This window comes from Mastigoproctus giganteus, chromosome 1, assembly GCF_048544385.1.
Source record: "Mastigoproctus giganteus isolate SK-2022 chromosome 1, ASM4854438v1, whole genome shotgun sequence".
In the NCBI taxonomy this organism is placed as follows: domain Eukaryota; kingdom Metazoa; phylum Arthropoda; class Arachnida; order Uropygi; family Thelyphonidae; genus Mastigoproctus; species Mastigoproctus giganteus.
In genome coordinates this window covers 213,645,556-213,666,622 of record NC_143575.1, presented here as the reverse complement: position 1 = coordinate 213,666,622, position 21,067 = coordinate 213,645,556, and the positions used below count along the sequence as shown (strand labels likewise).

The window sequence follows — 21,067 nt, the reverse complement described above, 5'->3', positions numbered from 1 at the left end:
TCTGGGTTTAAACCCAGGAGTGGGAGCCCTGAATCCACACATTTTCTCTAGCATGCATTACACTTTCTGTATCACTAGTAAAGGTTGAAATGCAGAATTTCATTGTTCTAAGTTGTTCTTTTGTCTGCTATACCCACCAACTTTTGATAAGCTCCTAAGATAGTACACATACAGAAATACATAAAAACACTATTTGCTAAATGAAAAGATGAAAGTGCAAATGGTCACTCAAAGTATCACTGGTCAAAACTGAAGTCTAAGCAGTAATATAAGAAGTATATTTGTAAAGGTCAAAAGATGCAAGAAAGCTAGGCTTTTGCTGCATTATAAAAAAAAAAAAAGTTATACAATGCAACCTTGATATAACGCTGGTGTCAGGCAACAACAATAGAGCTCTGAACGTTCACTGTCCAGGGAATCACATGTGATGCACAATCGTTTTTTGTAATAAGTTCAGGCATCATATGTGATTCCCAAGGGTCTCGCCAGCTTAAACATTTTTAAAAAATTGGACTTCTGACCTATGTTTTTAATCTTTTGTGGACTTATTAACAAGAAAATATTTTTTTAGAAAAGTTAATGAACCTGCATAAAAGTTTCCTAGTTTTTACACATAGCTACATCAAATATTTCAAATTACATTCAATGTTAGGAGTAAATAAAACAGATTACAAAATGTTAAGAAAAGTGTATTTTATTTCAGAAGTACAAAAAACTGAAAAAAGACTAATTTTTATGTTTATTTTCAAAACATTTAATACAATATGGCTTCTCACATGATTTACATTCAGTATGAACTTGTTTGGCAGCCAATTTGGGATTTTTTCCAGCAATTTTTGCTTCTTCGTAACATCCGTGACACCTTTTCCTGTGAATTTTACCGTGGGGAAAGCCTCTGAATTTCCGACAGAAAATGCTGAGATGAAGATTGACAAATGGTTGTACTAGAGGTTGGTTCCTTTTTGATTCCCATCAAATTCTTTAGTGATTGCCTCTCTCACTTCTAAAAGAGACATTTTGTCTTTCTTCTCTTGCTGCAATTCATTGAAAATTATGAATGTGTTCACAATTGCTGTCCCAAAAACTAATTCAATTGCAATTTTTTTATACCATATCAATGATTTTCTCATTGGTGACTGGTAACTTGAAAGTTGGTCTGATACATCGATCCCCTTTTTTGCCTTATTGTATTCAGTTATTTCTGGTTTTACTTGTTCATTTCTTCTTCCACACTTCTTCATTTCATCACCAAAACATGTTGACAACATCAAAACATCTCTTATCATGCCACTTAGTGATCACAATATTATCTTTTTGCATTGTTATTTTTTCGCCCCTGTGTAATTTCTTCTGGATTATTTTCTTAGGAACTCCCAATCTATTACTACGAAGTGTACCACACAAATCTGTTTTATTTGATTTCAGGTAATTTGCAAGAGGTATGCTAATATAATAATTATCTGCAACTAGAAGTCACCCTTGGTTTATTAGTCTGTCTAATAGCTTTATAACCACACATCCAGGTTTATCGATTCCTGGCAGGGTTTGCAGGGTTTGACCGTTGTAAACATCGAAAGACCAAACGTAACCATCTTTTGTACACAACTTGTATACTTTCAATCCATATTTGTTACTTTTTTGAAGGGTTATATTGCCTGAATAGAAGCCGACCTCTGAACGGTATCATAGATTCGTCGATAACAACAACATCCCCGAGAAAGTATAAATTACGTAAATTTGTAATTACTAGATCAATAAGGGGTTGAATTTTATACAATCTATTAGAATGTTCTGCTGTGTTATCTGCAAAATGCCAGCATCTTAGTAGGTTAGTAAAACGATTGTAAGTCATTCCAAAATTATGTAACAATGGATGATAGTACATAGGGTCTGTTTTCCAATAATACTCCCATCTCGGATATGAAACAATACCTGAAAATAAGATGAATCCCAAAAACTTTTTCATTTCACTTTCATTAGTATCTTTCCATCATTGCATTCTTCCTTTCGCTGTTACTTGACTATTCATAACCTGATGAGCATATAAATTTGTCTGATTCACCATAAGATTCATGAAGTCTTCATTTATAAATTTATAATAAATGCGGGTTATAGAAGCTTTACCATTTTCCATTATACTGTCAATATTTTGGATACTGGATGAACCTATGAAAGTTTCCTTCTGAGGTGGAGAAATGTTGTAAGTCCAAGGACTTTTACTAACACTAGCAGAACCTTCATGTTGCCTTGATGTACCTGCCATATCCATAAATTGTGTCAATATTTGTTTCATTTCATTTCCACTGTCAATATCAGGCTCTGAAACTGTCTCTGGTACGTAATCATCGTCGCTATCACTAGAAATTGGTTCATAGTCACTTTCCTCCAATATTCTTTGCAACTCCTCGTCACTAAGTCCACGACTACCCATTTTCACACTAGAAAGTAACTAATAACTTGTGACTGTGGCCGAAACACTTCAAGGTCAACAATATAACCTCAAAAGTAATAAAATTGGCGGGTAGTTGTAAGTGAATCATACGTGATTCATGGACGTGGAGGAGTAAATTTGTATTCACAAGTCCAGGCATCACATATGATGCATAGTAAAAAAAAAAAAAAAACCACATAAAAAACATTACATACAATATACAAAATAGCTATATGTACATATTTACGTACACTTTGATTAATCTGATAGTTTCATATCTGGACTTCTCAGGTCACGCAAATGTAATATATGGGGACAGTGAACGTGTTAACGCTCACGTGCCTTATAGCCAAAAAAATTTCTGTTTTATCCCAGTTATTTTTTTAACATAAATACACTACTTAGTAAACAAACCCTTTATTTAGTAATGTTTTACAGACTAAAATACAAAGTACAGTGGATTCCGGTTATTTGGGCCACCGGTTAATCAGGGCAGCCATTTATTTGGGGCAAATCTTAAAAAACAGAACCCAATTGAGAAAATAGCCAGGGTTTACTTCACATAATTGGGTCAACATGCCGTTTAATTGGGGCAGGAGACCACAGCACTGGAGGAGATTACCCTACGATTGTCTCCAACCGTACCACGTGGTTCAGTCGGATTTCTGGAGGTCACACCCATAAAACAATAAAAGCAATTAGCAGTCACCTGTTTATTGGGCTTGTCTGTTAGTGCAATCTATCATAAACAGATAGTAAACTATCTTATTGAATTTGCGATAATACCGACAGCTGGAATTCTGTGAGTTATTATGTTGAAATGTGTTTACACTTCCATGGAATCTTCAATCATATAAAAAAAATTAATTTTCAGAATCTTCTCTTCATTCCTATTTTTAAAGCTTCGTAACTTGTTACTCCGTTCACTTGGGCGTATCTTGTTACTTGAAATTTGTGTCGTGTTCTTTGTTATTGATTAAACATCTTTTTAGTGTTTTAAATTTTAACCCCCACCCACAAATGTCAACTAGTTAGTACGTACATATTACAGTGCATATTAATTATTCCGATTATCATGTATATTCTTCCGATTTTCACATATCATTTAATTTTTTAATTGGTAAGGTAATGAAGGATAAATTTGTGCTTAATATATCTTCACTTTTATAGCCTGTGGATTATATTCCTCCTATTTTTGCTAATTAGAATCACTGTTTAATAGAATTAAAATTCAATTCACAAATGTGATCACAATGACTGGCACTTACTACGCACTGTATAGTGAACAGTACTTAACTATGGTGACTCCATTGTAACATGAAATTTAAAACAGTAAAGGCACTGGTTAAAGAAGCACTGCAGGATCATCTTGACAAGAATTCAGTTATAGCTCAGACAGCATGGTTTTGTTAAGGGAAGGTCTTGCCTAACCAATTTGATTGGATACTATGATGTAGTCAGAAAAGAGTTGGATGCAGGGAATAACTTTGATATTATATATTTGGATCTTAGAAAGGCTTTTGATACTGTTGCACATGGAAGACTGCTGCACAAATTGGAGCAGTGTGGCATTGGTGGCAAATTGTTCCTATGGATAAAGGGATGGTTGAATGGCAGAAGACAGAGTGGTAATTAATGGACACTGCTCATCATGGACTAATGTTATTAGTGGAGTCCCTCAGGGTTCAGTGTTGGGTCCATTGTTGTTTTCTGTATTTATAAATAATATTGATGATGGTATATCAAGCTTAATGTCCAAGTTTGCAGACGATACAAAGGTTGGCAGGGTTGTTAAGGACACTACTGATGCTATGCTGCTACAACAGGATCTGGAAAGGTTGAGCAGATGGGCTGAGAGGTGGCAAATGAAGTTTAACATTGACAAATGTAAAGTACTACATATGGGAAACAGCAACTCCAGAGCAACGTATCAACTCTGTGGTACTACACTGACAGTGGTAGAGAATGAAAAGGACCTGGGGGTAATTGTTCAGGCGGATATGAAGTTCTCTGAGCAGTGCAGACGGGCTGCAAGAGTAGCTCATGGTGTCTTATTAATGATATACAGGAATTTTTCTAGCAGGGATAAGGAGGTGATTATTCCCTTGTATAAGGCAATGGTCAGGCCGCACTTTGAGTACTGTATACAGGTCTGGAGGTCTCATTTCAAGAAGGATGTAGAGCTGCTGGAACGAGTACAGAGAAGGGCAACAAAATTAGTGAATGAAACAAAGGGTTGCTCTGACGAAGAAAGGCTTAAGTTTTGCAAATTACAGTGTCTGGAGACTAGGCACCGGCGAGGTGATCTGATAGAGGTGTATAAAGCCTTGAATGGTTTGAGCATGCTCAATGATGATGGGATTCTTCCTCTTGCTCAGAATAATCACCTGAGAGGGCATAAATTCAAATTGAGGAAAGATAGATGTGCAGAAATTTGCCTTTAGCCAGCGGGTAGTTGGTTGGTGGAACAGACTTCCATCCCTTGTTGTGGAAGTTGATAGTCTAAATAAATTTAAGGCTCAGCTGGACAGGTATTTCGAACGAACGGAGGGGTGAAGTGGAAGGGGTTTTTTTTTTTTTTGGCTGATGCTGCATAAGCTTGCTTTCTTGCATCATATGCCTCTACTAATGCTAATGATCTGACTGTACAGTGAACCAATTGTAAAGCAGGAGTCCATTGCATTTTTAACTTTTTTATGTGAAACTTCGGATAATTGGGGCAGTCGCTTAATCAGGCCAAAATGTACTAGTCCCGATGTGTCCTAAATAACAGGAATTGACTGTATTAAAATCTATATCATTCCCATTAAATTCTACTAATACACAATGCTGTTATGGACTTGCATTTTAAGCATCCATTCTAAAATATTCACAATTTATTTTGCCAAAAGTGATGACAGCATTTTTTCTGGATAATTTTAATAGTGGTCAGATGCAAGATGTTCGCTACCACTGATGTTCTAAGCATGCCATCACCTCAATGTTTTCAAGCACTTAATTTCTGGTGCTTTTTCCTTAGAAAAATCGTTCACATCTTCTGAGTCACTCCCTATGTCACCAGCCTTCTGTTTGTTGATTGTTTTCACAATGTTCGCAGAGGCTACAATTTCTTCTTCGCTCATGCGTACAAGTGCACAAGTGAAGCTTTAGCATCCACCTCAATCCAAGCAGCAAGATTATTTGCTCCAAGACCACCATCAAATGCATTACAAGCAGCCCTTGCTTCTTGTCCTGAAAATGCTGGAAATTCAAGATTATTGGTGATCTCGTCTTTTCCAATACATATTTTCTAGCAGTTTCAATTACTGTTGGGCTTCCTCTCTACCATGCCAATCCAATGTTATCTGCAATGTCTTTCAGTGTTAATGTCTGCAGAAATTATAAAATTTGAATTTCTGAGTTCACAACAGCAGGCTTTGAAGGCTAAAATAATGCCCTAATCCATCAGCTGAATTAGTGCAGTTGTGTTCCTGGCTGAAGTATGACTGATCTTGCAGTCTTTTGATTTCAGGACATCAGCTGAAGGATGATCTGTGCAGTGATGTCACCAATTACACAGCCTTTTCTTCAAGTCTGTTGGAAAGTAAGTGGCCTCACACTTGAAATGGTACAAATTTGCTTTCAAACCATGAAGCAAAAATATCAAACATCTAAGCATTGGAGCTATTTTTATAAATTACAGGTAGAGATTTCACATTGACATGCTTAGAACATTTGGACTGACTGTTACCAATGCATAATGTCTTTATGCATGAGATTTCCAGTCTTGTTTGTGCACAGTAGTTATCTAAGGTTAGTTCTCATTCCCACTTTGTTGGATACATTTTTAATATCCATGACTTGTCAGTGAGAAGTTTATAGTACAGTGCTATTTTGTCAGTTGTATAACTGCTCATCTGCAAATTCACCACCTTGAATCACATTATGCAGAAATCAGGAAACGCTTCTGCCGCTGTAATGTCACAAAATGCAGATTTCCCTACAAGACTAACCTTAGACATCCCATGATCAGCCTTCCATATCCAAAGCCACCCTTAAGTTTTAAATGTACCACCATCTCCACCAAATAGTTTATGAAATTTAAGTGTCTGTGCTTTCAAACTTATCCCATTTATTGGTATTGCTTCTGTAGAAAACAACTGTATTAAGCATTGGTCCACATCACTTTTCACAAAGTCATTTTCTTTTTTTTTTTTTTTTTCTTTGGAGGCCTACATCTTCTATGGAGTCTGAAAATGAACTATTTTGGTTCCTCTTTCATCCAACAGCAGGTCACTCCTATTGTTCCATCTGGAAATTCACACTAATGAAATATACTGCATTTTGTTTCACCACTTAACTCTTCCGAAAATCTAACTTTTTAACTTTCTTTCAACTGTAAAATTTTTCTTTTTAGACCATTACTTCAGTCCTACTGATTTACTAATTTTGCTATGTATTTATTTCTGATGTCCTAGAATTTTCAGTATTTTGAGAAAACCAAATCAGAACTAAACCATCCAGTCTATCGTAGTGCCAAAATGAAATCATGAGATTTCTCCATAAATAAGTTATCAGTTAATGTATATTTTTGTCCAGTTTAGCCCTTAGCAGTTTTTGCTACCAGAAGTGTAACATCCTTGACATCCTTTCTTCCACTGGAAGAAAGGATGTCAAGTGCTGTTGTTTACAAAAATTTACTTTGTAACTAATATAATGCACTTGACAAATGATAGCCATATTCCCCTCCAGAGGTAGTCTGTAATTAGTTTCACTGATATACTCTTTTATTGCTGGGTGTCTACAGTAATTACTCTGATGAGTCTTGTTGTTTATAAAAATTACTCTGCAATTGAATACATTGAAGTGAATATACAGCCAATTTCCCCTCTTGGAAATACAGTAGTAGGATGTGCAGTGGGCACGATTATACAAAGTATTCACTTTTTCCAGTTTCCAATAAGAAATTACTACTTTTTTTTTCATAATTCATTTTGGGGAACATGATTGTACCTGCAGTATATGGTATGAAACCATGGTATGAAAAGGCACATTATATTGAGACTGCACTATAACTGATTTTTAATTCTGCACACTCAATGACTAAAAACATTAAACTTATACATTTGTTAGTTAGGTCAATGACATATAGGAATTTTGCAATAATTACAATCCCTGAACAGATTTTCGTGGTTACACATATAGAATGTTCAGGTATCACACAACTGCTTTAAATAATAAAAAAGCAAGAAACAAAATCCTGCAAATAAAATGGTTCTCCTTTTATTAATTATAATACCGGCCTCGCACAGTTTTTCTTTAAGGTTTAACATCCACACGTATAACCTAAGTTGTTTCCCAGAAGTTTCTACTGATATACCTCTTGGCCACTTTAGATTCAATACATTCATTTGTCGCTTGACATAAGGTTGCTAATAGGACTACCTGTTGCCTGATCAATGCTTTAAGTTTTTAATGGATAACAGATTCATCTAATGGGAAATGTTATCCAACTGATTGATATTAGTTACTTTACATTGACTATATGGACAGTTGTAGTCATTTCTAAAAATTACCGAGTGCTATCACCATCACTGGAGAGACCACAGCATCCCCTGATGGTTTACACAAAATTTAATGCAGAGAAGCATTATGTTTAATGCCGTTTCAAATAAAATTAGTGTATAAAATTTATTTAAGTGTAAAATTTAGTTCCTCTCCTTTGAAAGTTCTCTAATTCAAACTTGGTCCTCAAACACATTTAGGGATTGGTTCTTTGAGTAAGGAGTAGCAGCTGGTTCATGAGATAACGCATTCAGTGGCATCTCACGAACTAGCTGCCACTGCTTACTCAAAGATAAGATATAAACTTTCCTGTACCATTTATGCATAAAGTACACACGTATGTGCATGCAGAGTTTGATAAATCTATAAAGCATATGACTTTGCACATATTTCACACATCCTAGTTTTGTATAAATACCATTGTGTGTATTTTTAAAATGTTTATCACATTAACAATTAAATAAAAATACAAGCTATTTTTACAGAGATCCATTTTTAAGCAAGACCAATTTACTGATATAAAAATGCAGCACAAACACTCACATTTTGTAATAAAAGACTTTGGATTCACCAGTAGATGCTGTCGGAAGAAGATGTTTAGTCAGAACATTTAAAATGTCCTGGCAGATGTCTCGAAGTTCATTCTCAACCTGAAAAAAAAAAAATATATATATATATATAGATTGAACAATTCTTTTTAATGAAATGCTCACAGAATTATCAATAATTATAAAAATTAATTTGCAATTATAAGCCTTCCCTTATTCTACACCAGCATTTCCCAAACTTTTTTTTTAGTCACGGAACACTTTTCATCTCACAATATATTGACGGAACACATATTTATGGAACACTTACGAAACACAAGTTTAGTGGGAGCCAAAGAACTGTTTGTAATAGTTTATTACATACAAGGCACTGTGCATCAGGAGCATCTTTATTTCCAACACATGTAAAGCCGAAATTCAAATGACAGTCATCATACTTTTGTTATGGTCTTTTATTAGTTGGTTCCAGTTTTTTCACTTCGGATTTTTTGGGGAACAAAAGGCTGCGATTGTTCATCCTCACTTGGAAGTGTGACATTATTGTGTTCGTTTTCATCGACCACAGTTGCACTACCAGAAGTGCTTTGCTTCTTGTTTTAAAGTTCCTTTTTTCAACCACAAATCCATGGTCCTTTATTTTAATAATAATATTTCAAAATACTAATAATTATCAAAAAAAAAATTAAACAAGGAAGTAAGTTTAGTTATGATATCGGTTCGCTTCCCCCCTCTCTTTCAACCTGTGTACTCCACTCTAAATCGCATACAAATGGCATATTAGATTACTACATTGCTAGTTTTTCGTAGATGCCATTACCTCTACGCATACTTCTCTATGCAAAAGCGTGCCAAAAAAGTGTTCCACGATCTATTTGATTATTAGTCTATGCCACTATATTCATAACTCGGAAAAAAAATAATGTTAAAAATTATAATACAAAAGTGGTGTCTGCTACAAACATGCAAATTTTTTTTTTTTTAATTATTAATTATGATTTTGAGGAACACTTGTTCACATTTCACAGAACACTAGTGTTCCGCGGAACAGTTTGAGAAACTGTTCTACACAATTACCCACAGTTCGACCATAACTGTTCCACAGCTCATTTTACTTACTCCACCCATCCATGGGCAAATGGCTAGAGTAAAGTTGGAAGAACAATGGTTCTTGAAATTTTAAAAGGCATTCAACAGGTCTGACAATGAGGCCTAATAAGCTCATCTTTTTGTTTGTGGTAAAATTAGTTACAGGCATTTTCTTTAATGGTCACCAAATTCTTTTCATTACTTTTGATGACAGCAAACTTTTTAGGTATTTGCAAATACAAAAAAACGCCTATTAGCTTTACCATTTCTATTCATTCACATGCAGTAACTTGTGAACACCTGTTTTCACGAAATTTTAGATTTGGTTCTTTTACAAAAGGTCTGATAAGCTAATAAATTTTCTGTTTATACTCCCGGCACGACAAGTAAGTCAGAGTTTACAATAAATCGTTAATACAAATATTTATCGTATTTAGTAGTCATGGGCTTGAACCCAAGTCTACTCAAGGTACGCGTGCCATGCACTCTCGCTCCTGACCACTGGGCTACGTAAGGCCTTGTACAACCCATGAAAATGATAAATACCCTTGCACCTTCTCTGAGAGAATTTGTGAAGCACACTGGTTACCCTAAACACCATGAAAGGAAACTGTAATAAAGCCAAGTGATCAAGCAAAGGGGTGTAGAAGCACACATGCTTTGAGTGGACTGTAGTTCAAGCCTACGTGAATACAAAATATGAACAAATGAAATGAACATGATCTTTTGTTCAAGTCAACTAATGCTGATACAGTTGGGCTCACTGAGACATGGTGCCCTACAAATGAGATAGAATTTCATTTTGATAAATACTTAGATACATTTCCTAGATACATTCTGTGTATCTACGAAAATCCCATTTCTCAAGCAGGCATTATATATAGTGAGCAAATATACTGGCATCACACAATCTTCTTTTAATTACCTCACCATCAACCAGATTTATACAGGGACATCTGCTATTTTTATTTTATGAATTAACATTTCCAACTCCTGTTTGAAATTGGGGCTCATTTCCCATGAGAGTGCATTTCCCATTAAGCAATATCATATCTCTATATGCTGAAATATTAGCTTCATTCTCATTGTTATGGTTATTGTATTACAGCAGCATCTCTCATCACATGCTATGTCCTTGAGTCCTGTGATACCCTACTGGCAGCCAACCTGTTAACTAAATGGATTATCACAGTAGCTCAAAGACAGTCACAATCACTCCCCACTCTAGAGAATGGTGAACCCCACATCTACACTCCACCTTTCAATTAAAAAACAACTCCATAAGCAATGGAAGCAATCTGGAGAAATTAATGATAGGACAGTCTTTTCATGAGCACGAGCCATTTTTAACTGCCAAAAATCCCAGTCTATCAAGAGCTATTTTGAACGGTTGCTAACAGCTGGAAAGACACCATACACAGAAGAAACTACTAGTTTCCCAGAGCAACTTGACTTGCTGACATCCATCACTATATCTAAAGGCCAAATCTTAGCAGCCATGAATTCAACCCCATCCTCTACAGCTATAGGTACAGATGAATACCCCAGTTCATGCTCAGATGCCTGGGTCTATATATCATCCAGCCCCTTGTTAGCATCTTCAATGCAGTACTAACCAAACAGATCTTCCCCCATCAATGGAATATCTATCTGATAAGGCCGTACCCAAAAATAAGAACGCCATCATTAAAAAAAACTTCAGACCCATCTCCAACTCCTCGTGTTTCCTGAAACCACTAGAAAGGACCCTCCTGCCAACTCTAGCAACTCGCATACTTCCAGATGCTCCACCATAAATTCATTCATCACTACCAAACAGGTCCACTATTACAAATCTCCTTGCCACCACCACCCACAGCATCCTTGCAGCTTTTGAAAGAAAAGAATTTCTCATAACCTAGCTCGACATTGAAGCAGCATTTGATGCCGTTCAAGTACCTGCCCTCCTATGACTGCTTGAAGACCACTATTCCATAGGTGGGAATGCATTGCATTTCCTCTCATCACTTCAGAACCGTATAATCATACTCTACAATCCTGACAAAATCTACACTAAGCAAATATCTACAGGAGTACCACAAGGAAGAGTCCTCTCCAACCTCCTCTTTACTGCCATCATTTCCCCTTTTATAATCCAGAGACCAGATATATTGTCTCATGCTGACGATTTAAAAATACTGACCACTGTCAAACAAATGCAAACCCCAATATGATCACAGAGGAAATTAACAGTGCTCCTCACACTAGTAGGTACCTCAGACAATTTGGGCTTAATATCAACCCAGCAAAATCTGAGTGCATGCTCTACTCCTTGAAGAAAGAGCCAACAACCATCTCACCAAAGATCAAGGGAGCATCCATACCTCCTGTTTCATATTTCGTTCATTTATATTTAGTTGTTTTATTGACTTAATTGTTATACTAAATTATTTTCTATAAGTAGCTTTATAGTTCTAGCCAAGCTCCATGGTTTATTTTTGAATTTAGATAGAAATTTTGAGTTAATTTTAGTGTTGGTAGATTTTACGATCATAACTTGCTGCCATTGTTATATGATACGGAATAGCACAAAGTTTAACTAAAAACTAGATAGTGAAAAACATAGCATGGTATTAGAAATCTGTTAGACTAGTATTATCAATTAAACAGTAAAATTTATTAATCTTATTAATGTTCATTGTTAATTAAATTATACTTAACGGAATCATGACCCAGACTAGAGCAGCAAAGCGGCGTTCACAGAATGGCCAGAGTGCCATGGCTTGTGGAAAAAAACTGAAAAGGGCGATTGTCCAACAGTCTAAAACAGTGAGCGAAATGTTTGAAGACCTGTATAGAACAGGACATGATCTAGCCAAGGAGGATGTCTTTGTGTGTGTGCGTGTGCGTGTGCGCGCGCACGCGCGTGTGTGTGCTAGGTGCAGAGACTGTGAAGAAATGATGTGCCTACTCAGCGTTCTAATGGGCGTCCAAAAGTTTGAGGTGTAGGGTATATGCCCTCGAAGAAATTAATATGAGGGGCCCATCAAGCGCTCAGCTGCCCAACTCAACACCAGAACTCACTCCTGTGCATCAGGCAACACAGCAGCAATCTCCAAGGCAGAATGCGCTGGTCCCAGAGGAACTAGTTATTGTCGGTGACTATTGTCACGGAGACGGGGAATATATTATGCAAAAAGGATAGGTGGAACAGGATCAGGGTATATCTGCCAGGGGCAAAAGTTGATGACGTTGTAGGGCAGATATCATCTTTTAAGGGAACAACAGGTGATATTGTTGTAAACGTTGGCACTAACGTAAGAGTAAGAGATCTGCAGATTTATTAAGTACAGGTCAATGCTGGAAAAAAGTCGCGAGTTAGGGTTAAATTTAAAAGTGTCTGCAATTCTGCCCAGACACGATAGGAGAGTATATGATGAGAGCCTTCTCAATCAATTCAGCCCTGGAGAGATTGTGCAAGGCTCATGGGATATAATTTTTTTCAGCGTGGTCTGTGCTTCCTAACAGGAGAGACTGCTTCTAAAGGGATGGGATACACTTAAATAGAAAGGGTGCAAGAATATTTGCTGAAGCTATCGAGGCAGTGTTATGTGGGTCGGAAAACTGCTAGATTGGTGGGATTCACAGACTAAAAGATTAATGGGAGCCATAGGCAGAGGCGAAAGTGATTCTTGCACTGCTTCTATTCAAATGAGCAGCAGCCTTCAAAGCGAGGTACTGGGGATTGATTTCAAGGGCTGGTGAGAGTCATCATGGAACAATTAAATACATGGGCTGCATTAAGATAAATAAGAGTATGAACAGCTGCATGTATACTTGCATGTACACCAATGCTAGGAGTAAAGTAAATAAATTTAATGAATTTGAAGTGCTGGTCAGGACATCAAAGGTGAATATTGTTGGTATATCAGAGACATGGTGTCACATAGATATAAGTAGTGCATAATTGGAATTTGGTGCGTACAATGTGTACAGAAAGGACAGACAGAGTTGGAAGGGAAGAGGGGTTATGCTGTTAATTAAGAAACACAAAATTAAGGAAATGCATCCAGTTGACACAGGTGGACAGTGCAATGTTGAGTCTGTTTGGTATGACAAACACTGAGAAAGGGAAAATGAGAGGAGTATGTTATAGGCCTAATGACTCTGATGAGAACAATGAACAGTTGTGCAGAGAAATAGAATGGGCCAATAAATCAGAATGCCTTATGAGGGATTAACTCTCCAGATATTGACTGTAACTTGTGCATATGTCACACGCACGCTAGCAAGACTTGTGGATTTATTGGAGGATTGTTTTCTACAGCAACATGTTCGAGGTGCAACCAGAGGGAGTAATACCCTTGATCTGATTATCAAGAATGATTATTCATACATTAAGAATTTGCAGATAAAGGAACCACTATGTGACAGTGATCGCAGTGTACTGATGTAGGATTTACTTAAAGATGTAACTACCACCAAGGGTAAAGGGAAGGGTTTTTGTTTTCATAAAGGTAACTACAGTGGTCTCAGACAGTTTTTAAATTCTATACAGTGGAATCAACTGATGTTACAAAGGGTGAATTCTAAATGGGAAGCCTTCAGGGACTTGGAGGTTACTAGGCTTTTCATTCCAAATAAGAAATACTGTTCAAGATTCAGGCCTAAATGAATTAATAAGGCTCATGGAAGAGAAGAAAAATGCATGGGATGCATATAAATTATCAGGCAAAACAGAAGCCTATGGCAGATATAAGCTAGTCTGTAATCAAGTCACAAAGGAGGGTAGCAGGTGAAGGCAGATTACAAGAAATCTTTGGCAAAGGATGCAAATAAAAACAGCAAAGAGTTCTTTACTTATGTAAACTCTAGAAGGAAGGGGATGAATCGGATAGGTCCACTTAACATAGGTGGTTCAAGAAGAAAATCTTTATTGTACAGTAAAGATACAATAATGTGCCCGCCACAGCCAGGAGGCCAGGGGCTTGACAATGATATAGGGTAATATAAAAATATGTACAGTATAAAAATTTGTGCAGTATAAAATATTACATAACAATTAAAACCGTAGCATTAGCCATTCAATAGATATGAATATGTACATAGTTGTGAGGCAGACAGTGCACCAAGGTATGTGCACGTTCATATGTACAAAGCACATATTTAAGCATATTCACACAAGTCAGAAAATTTCACAGTGCCAAATTATTGTTCGGTATTGCATTTTCTTGTGAAGACAGTTCGCCGATTTGCCTGCGACGTGCCGTTATGCACCTCATAGGAGATAGCAGACGGAGATATCAGTATGAGTCAACATAAGGGGCCAAACAAAAGGGGAACAAGTTCGGCCAACGAGCGCCTGTAATTGCGATCAGATGCGAATTTCTGGAGGTCAACTCCGATCATTAGCAGGGCTTGTACTGTAGGAAGTACTTGTCCAGGTAGGAATCTGTCACTGATCTTCAGCCTGTTCCGTTGTAGCTGAAGAAGAGGGGTGGCTCGTAAGGACGGAAGTGGAACATGCCACTGGCATATATCCCAGAAGTCAGGGGAGTTGATTTTGCCAACCAGCATTTTGACTGTGGTCACAGTTCTCCTCATGCTGATTATTTGAGGCAGCCGCGGGATTTGGAGTTGGTCGGCCATGCTGGTGGTCCTCTGCTGAGGGGGGAGTCGATGTTTGTGGGTTGCCCACTTCAATATCCAGTATTCACTGGCGAAGATGGGCTTCATGAGAGAAGGTACTGCAGATGCCCATATTTCAGAGGCATACAGAAAGGTAGGATACACAATGGTTTCCAGATATCTGATTGTGGTTCTTGCGTCTGTGTTATGAAGATGTTGACGGGCAATCCAGCGCATTCGGTTGATCTTGCGTAGAACACATTCAATGTGACAGTTGAACCTAAGGTTTGGGTCGAAGGTTACACCGAGATCTTTGTGTTTAGTAACACTTGGAATAACTGCACCCTGCAGTGAGGGTTGTATGGATGTGGGACACTTCTTCAGAGAAAAAACCATAATAACGGATTTTTGGGGGTTCAGTTTGAGACCGAAATGGTTGAGATGGCTAGAGAAAGCTGTGATCTTATTACAGATTTCCGATGTGATCACTCCCCTGTCGGCTGATGGTGGTATTTCCGTTAGGAACTTTATATCGTCGGCGTAGGTAATGACATCATCTCTGTTACACACAACGGAATAAGGAGGGCGGTAAAAAGTAACCCCGATAAAACGCCACCTTGCGGCACACCAGCATTGATGGATTGGGTATAGCAGAGGTTACGATGAGTGAGGTACACTGTTCTGTTCCGGAGGAGCGAGTGCAGAAAAGCGAAAACGTCACCTTTGATCCGAAAGAAATTGGTTAGGAGATTCAGAAGGGCTGAGATGTTGAGGCTATCAAAAGCAGCTTCAATATCGGCATAAACAACTGCCATTTCTGATTTGGCCTCAAATGCATTTAAAATTTCCGTTTGGACTGCCAGAAGGTTGGAGACAGTTGATCTATTAGGGAGAACATAATGGAGTTGTTTTGATGATTGTGGAAGAAGATGGCGTGTTATATGCGGAAGAAGGACTTTTTCCAGTAGCTTTAGGAGCGTGGATGCAGTGGAAATCGGTCTATAGTGCTTCGGCGGGCTTGGTAGTTGAACTTTAGGTAGTGGGGCAAGACTGTATTTGCTCTATGAGAGAGGATGGAGTTGAACAAGTAGAGCAGAGGATCAAGGATATATGGACTGAGGCACTTTACGATGAAATGTGGGACATTATCGATGCCAGCGGTGCATGACGGACGCAGCGAGTTGATGGCTTGACGAAGCTGCTGTCGTTCGATTTGAATGGAAAACAGCTCATCATCTGGACTTGAAATGGGGTCTGGTTGGTAATCATATGGTTGTGTGATGTTGTCTTGGAATCTGGCTACATAGTTGATCCATTCAACTGGATTGAAATTGGAATCTGGTTCAGAGTTACGGGTATATGGCACTTTGCCTTTGGATAAGGTCTTGTCAGTATATTCTTTAATGGCTTGCGATTTCAGTCTATTAAACAGTGCTCTAGCTCTGGAGTACTGAGTTCGGTCATATGCTGTACCAGACTGTTTCCATTGTTTATGGAGGGACTGTTTGCACTTGAAACTGTAATTTAGCTCCGAAGACCACCAAGCATTAGTTCTAGCAGAGATACTGACCTGTTTAGCTGCTGAGAACATAGTAACAGTGTGCAACCATCTAGTTAATGTCTAGAGCCAGTTCCGGATCTCCTGATTCGAGAACTTCCCAGGGAATTAATCTTGTTGCATAAAGGCATCTGTTCGGTTGTAGGAAGGTGGGAGAGATGATGATCTTCCTTTTGACGTAGTGGGAGACATTAAAGTTGGGCGTTGGGAGCTGCAATAGGACTACGATGGGTTCATGATCGGATTCAAAGTGAGTTTCGGGTTTAATGTCGACGCTACAGGAACCAGACGATAATATGAGATCCAGGCGATGAATACCTCTAGTTGGGCCTTCGTTTATGATCCTGAGGCCACTAGGTGCAATCTTAGCCATAAGTGACTCATGAAGATGTTGGAGATTTGGTGGCAAGTTAAAATCCCCACAGATGAGGTGGATAGCAGATGTGTGAAGCGTATTTATTAGCCAGGATGCAATATCATTGATTGTCTGAGCATCGGGGGTTGGGGGTGTATATATTGCACCGAGATCTAATAAGCAAGAGTTGATCTTGACCGTTACTATCAATGCTTCGAATAGATTGGATTTGCTGGAGACTACATGTACGAACTCAAGTCTACTGGCATTTATGATAACAGCAACGCCCCCACCACAGGTATGAGAGCGGGAGGTGAAGAAAGATTTGTAACCAGCAGCTTGGGCGGAGGCAATTGATTCTTGTTGTGGTTCCAGCCAGGTTTCAGACATGCAGATGACGTCAGCCATTTGGGACAGAAGCATCTGCTCAAGTGTCTCGAGCTTATTCCGAATACTACGAACATTTTGATAAAAAATCTTGAGTGTAAGGTGACACGAGACCTTCACGAGTGCTGATTCGAGGACATTATTTTCTTTGTTGGCTTTTTAGCACGGTTGGTTACAATAGTTGGTATGAGCTGAGGGTGGATTTCATTGTAGCTGTGGTATTGCAGAGATTGATCAGAAGTTTTGTCATCGGGGTATGTATAGGGCTCATCATTGTGTGACCCTGATTCCTGGTTTTGGGGCTTCTGAGAATAGGAATGCCTATCAAACCGTCACGCTTGGGAGCAGTCTTGGTGGGATAGCGCATTAGCCATGGCTAGGCGTGGGGTGATATTGGATTTAGGTTCGCAGTATGGCCTGAGTAGTGATCCAGACGGCCAGAGAGCAGTCGCTGATATGGAGCTGAAATTCTGTGCATCGCACTCAACTTTGAACGATGTATGCAGGGGTGTTTTCTTAAGAAGTGTGACGGACACAGTAAAGTGCAGCTCATGCATTATGTATGACGCGATATCATCTGGAGTTGTATTTGGGGCCAGTCGGGAAACGAATAGACTTCGTCAAAGACGGACAGTTGGTGGATTCATCGCCTGCAGCCTGGAGGTGGCCGAGGTGCCCATTTTAAATGATCGCCTTCTCTTTAGTACATTTGGGGTTCCCATTTTACCCTCTTCAGGATGGCGAGGCTTACTGCAGTAACTCTGGGCCACAAGTGTAGGAGGAGGTGCAGCTACAACTTCCGCCCGGGATGGTTGTAATGTTAGCAGTGGGGGGCCGCAATTGTGGATTTCAGGTTTCTTCGGCATTGTAGGTTGATACACTCGGCTTGAGTACGAGTAAGGCTCGACGATAGTTTCAGGATTGGGTTTCCATTGCAATGTAGTAGATGGCTTCTGTGATTTGTGGAGTGGGACACTAAGTGGTTTATCTGGATTAGCTGATTCTTCCGTAGGATTGGCAGGGTTTCTGGTCTGGTTTTCCTGGCAAGGAAGTTCTATTGACGATCCTACTCAAGTAGCTGATAAACTGAATGAGTATTTTACATCTACATTCACACATGGAGTTATTCTAGGAGGGGAATGCCAGAAGGTTATAGCTGAGAAATTGTGATAACTAAGAGCAAAGTGGAAGAGAAATTGTTGACGTTCAACAAAAAAAAAAGCACCTGGGACAGATAGAATCTATCCAGTTATAATATAGGAGCCAGCAAGGGAAGTAAGCAAGTCCTCAGCTATAATTATGAGAGAATCCTGAGCATCCTTAGGAGTCAGAGGAGGTCCCCATGGACTGGAGATGTGCGAATGTATCCCCAATTCACAAAGGGAGTTCATCAAAGGGTGACACAAATATTATAGACCTGTTAGTTTAACTTCTGTTCCCAGGAAAATAATGGAGTCACTGGTTAAAGAGGTGATACAGGATCACCTAGACAAGACAGCACTAATAGTTCAGACACAGCATGGGTTTGTTAAGGGGAAGTCTTGTCTGATCAATTTCATTGGCTACTATGATGTGATCACATCACAAAGGAAATGGATGCAAAAAATAATTTTAATATCATATACTTGGATTTCAGGAAGGCTATTGATACTGTTGTACTTGGAAGACTGCTGTACAAATTGGAGCAGCATGGCATAAGGGCAAGTTACTGCAATGGATAAAGGGATGGTTTAGTGGGAGACGGCAGAGGGGTAAAAATGGCCACCGCTCTACGGGAACAAATGTTATTAGCAGAGTCCCCCAGGGTTCAGTGCTGGGCCCATTGTTTTGTGTATTTATCAATATCGATGAAGGTATATCAGGCTTAATGACCAAGTTTGCAGTCGATACAAAGGTTGGCAAGGTTGTTAATGATAGTATTCTACTGCAACAGGATCTAGAAAAGTTACACAGATGGGCTGAGAAGTGGCAACTGAAGTTTAACATTGACAAATGCAAAGTACTCCATACGAGTAGCAGTAACCCAAGAGAAACATACCAACTGTGTTGTACTACACTCAGGGAGGTGGAGAATGAAAAAGACCTGGGGGGGGGGTAATTGTGCAGTCAGATATGAAGTTCTGAGTAGTGCAGACGAGCTGCCAGAGCAGGTCATGGAGTTTTGTCAATGATATATAGGAATTTTGCTAATAGAGGCAAGGAGGTGATAATCCTTTTGTATAAGGCAATGGTCAGGCCACACTTTGAGCACTGTATACAGGTCTGGAGGCATCATTTTAGGAAGGATGTAGCGTTGCTTGAACAAGTACAGAGAAGGGCAACAACATTGGCGAGAGGAACAAAGCACATGCACTTATGAAGAAAGGCTTAAGTTATACAAGTTGTAGCATCTGGAGACTAGGCACCTGTGAAGTGATCTGATTGAGGTGTATAAAGCCTTGAATGGTTTGAGCAAGCTCAATGCTGCCAGGATACTTCTGCTTTCTCAGATTAAGAACCTGGGGGGGGGGGCATAGATTCAAATTGAGGTAAGACAATTGTAGAATAGATGTGTGGAAGTTTGCCTTTAGCCAGCAGGTAGTTCATTGCTGGAACAGACCTCCAATTTTTTTTTTTTTTTTTTTTTTTTGCTGATGCTGTATAAGCTTGCATTCTTGCATTACATGCCTCAACTAATGATAAAATGCTAATATAATTTAGATTTTGGGGGTGGTTTTTGATGTAAAGCTGAGATTTAACCATTACATCAACGAACTCATCAGGTGGGCAGCACACGTAAAGTGGAGGGCGAAACAGCACCTGCATTAAGTCTCAGACAAGGTCAAAGCAATAAAAATGTCAGGATCATCATATACCCCTGCTACTTTATGCAGCAGATTCTATTATGGGCGTCGGGCAGCACCTGCGAACACAAAACCCATCTGGGCAGCAGAATACTGGCTCCTCAAGTGGGTAACCTACAAACATAGGATACCGTCCCAAACCCATATGACTGAAATTGCCCAGGCCCTGGGAATTCAGAGGCTGCCCTCTCTCATTGAAGAAAGAATGAGATGTAATCATGATAAAGATGCTGACCAGTCTCATAACATCTCCATTCTGGGAACTGTAGCTGGAGGATTCCACTTGCCCAGCTCAGAACAACTCCAACAAGATGCCCTCTTCACTCACGCCTTCACTTATCAGATCGTTTCCTACCCTTCCAGATGCTAGGCCACATATGCAACATGGTGCCTAGCATTATCTTGAAGAAGAAACCATTCTTGATTAAGCAGTTCCGGTCTTTTTATGCTAACTGTTCCTTTGAAGTGAAGTTCCAACATTTTAGCATAATATTCTCCATTTAGTTTCTTTCTCGGGAACCCGGTGCTACAGTATTATTTCGCAGGAGTCAAAAAACAAAATCAACATCAATTTTTTTGATGAACAAAAAACTCTACTTTTGTGGAGACAGTGAATCGTGGTGTTTCCATATGCTTTACTGCTGTTTGGGACTCTAGATCAAAATGTTTAATCCAGGACTCATCACACATGATTACTTTTAGTCAAAA

At 38.8% G+C, this 21,067-nt stretch overlaps 1 protein-coding gene across 1 annotated transcript in view; it reads right to left on the bottom strand.

Annotated features, from left to right (window-relative positions):
- Positions 1–21,067, bottom strand: part of LOC150091509 (14-3-3 protein epsilon-like) — a 124,918-nt gene that overhangs the window by 33,251 nt on the left and 70,600 nt on the right. The window contains exon 3 of the mRNA XM_090384277.1: positions 8,519–8,625. Within this exon, the coding sequence (XP_090240403.1) occupies positions 8,519–8,625 (107 nt within the window). The remainder of the gene's footprint in view (positions 1–8,518; positions 8,626–21,067) is intronic.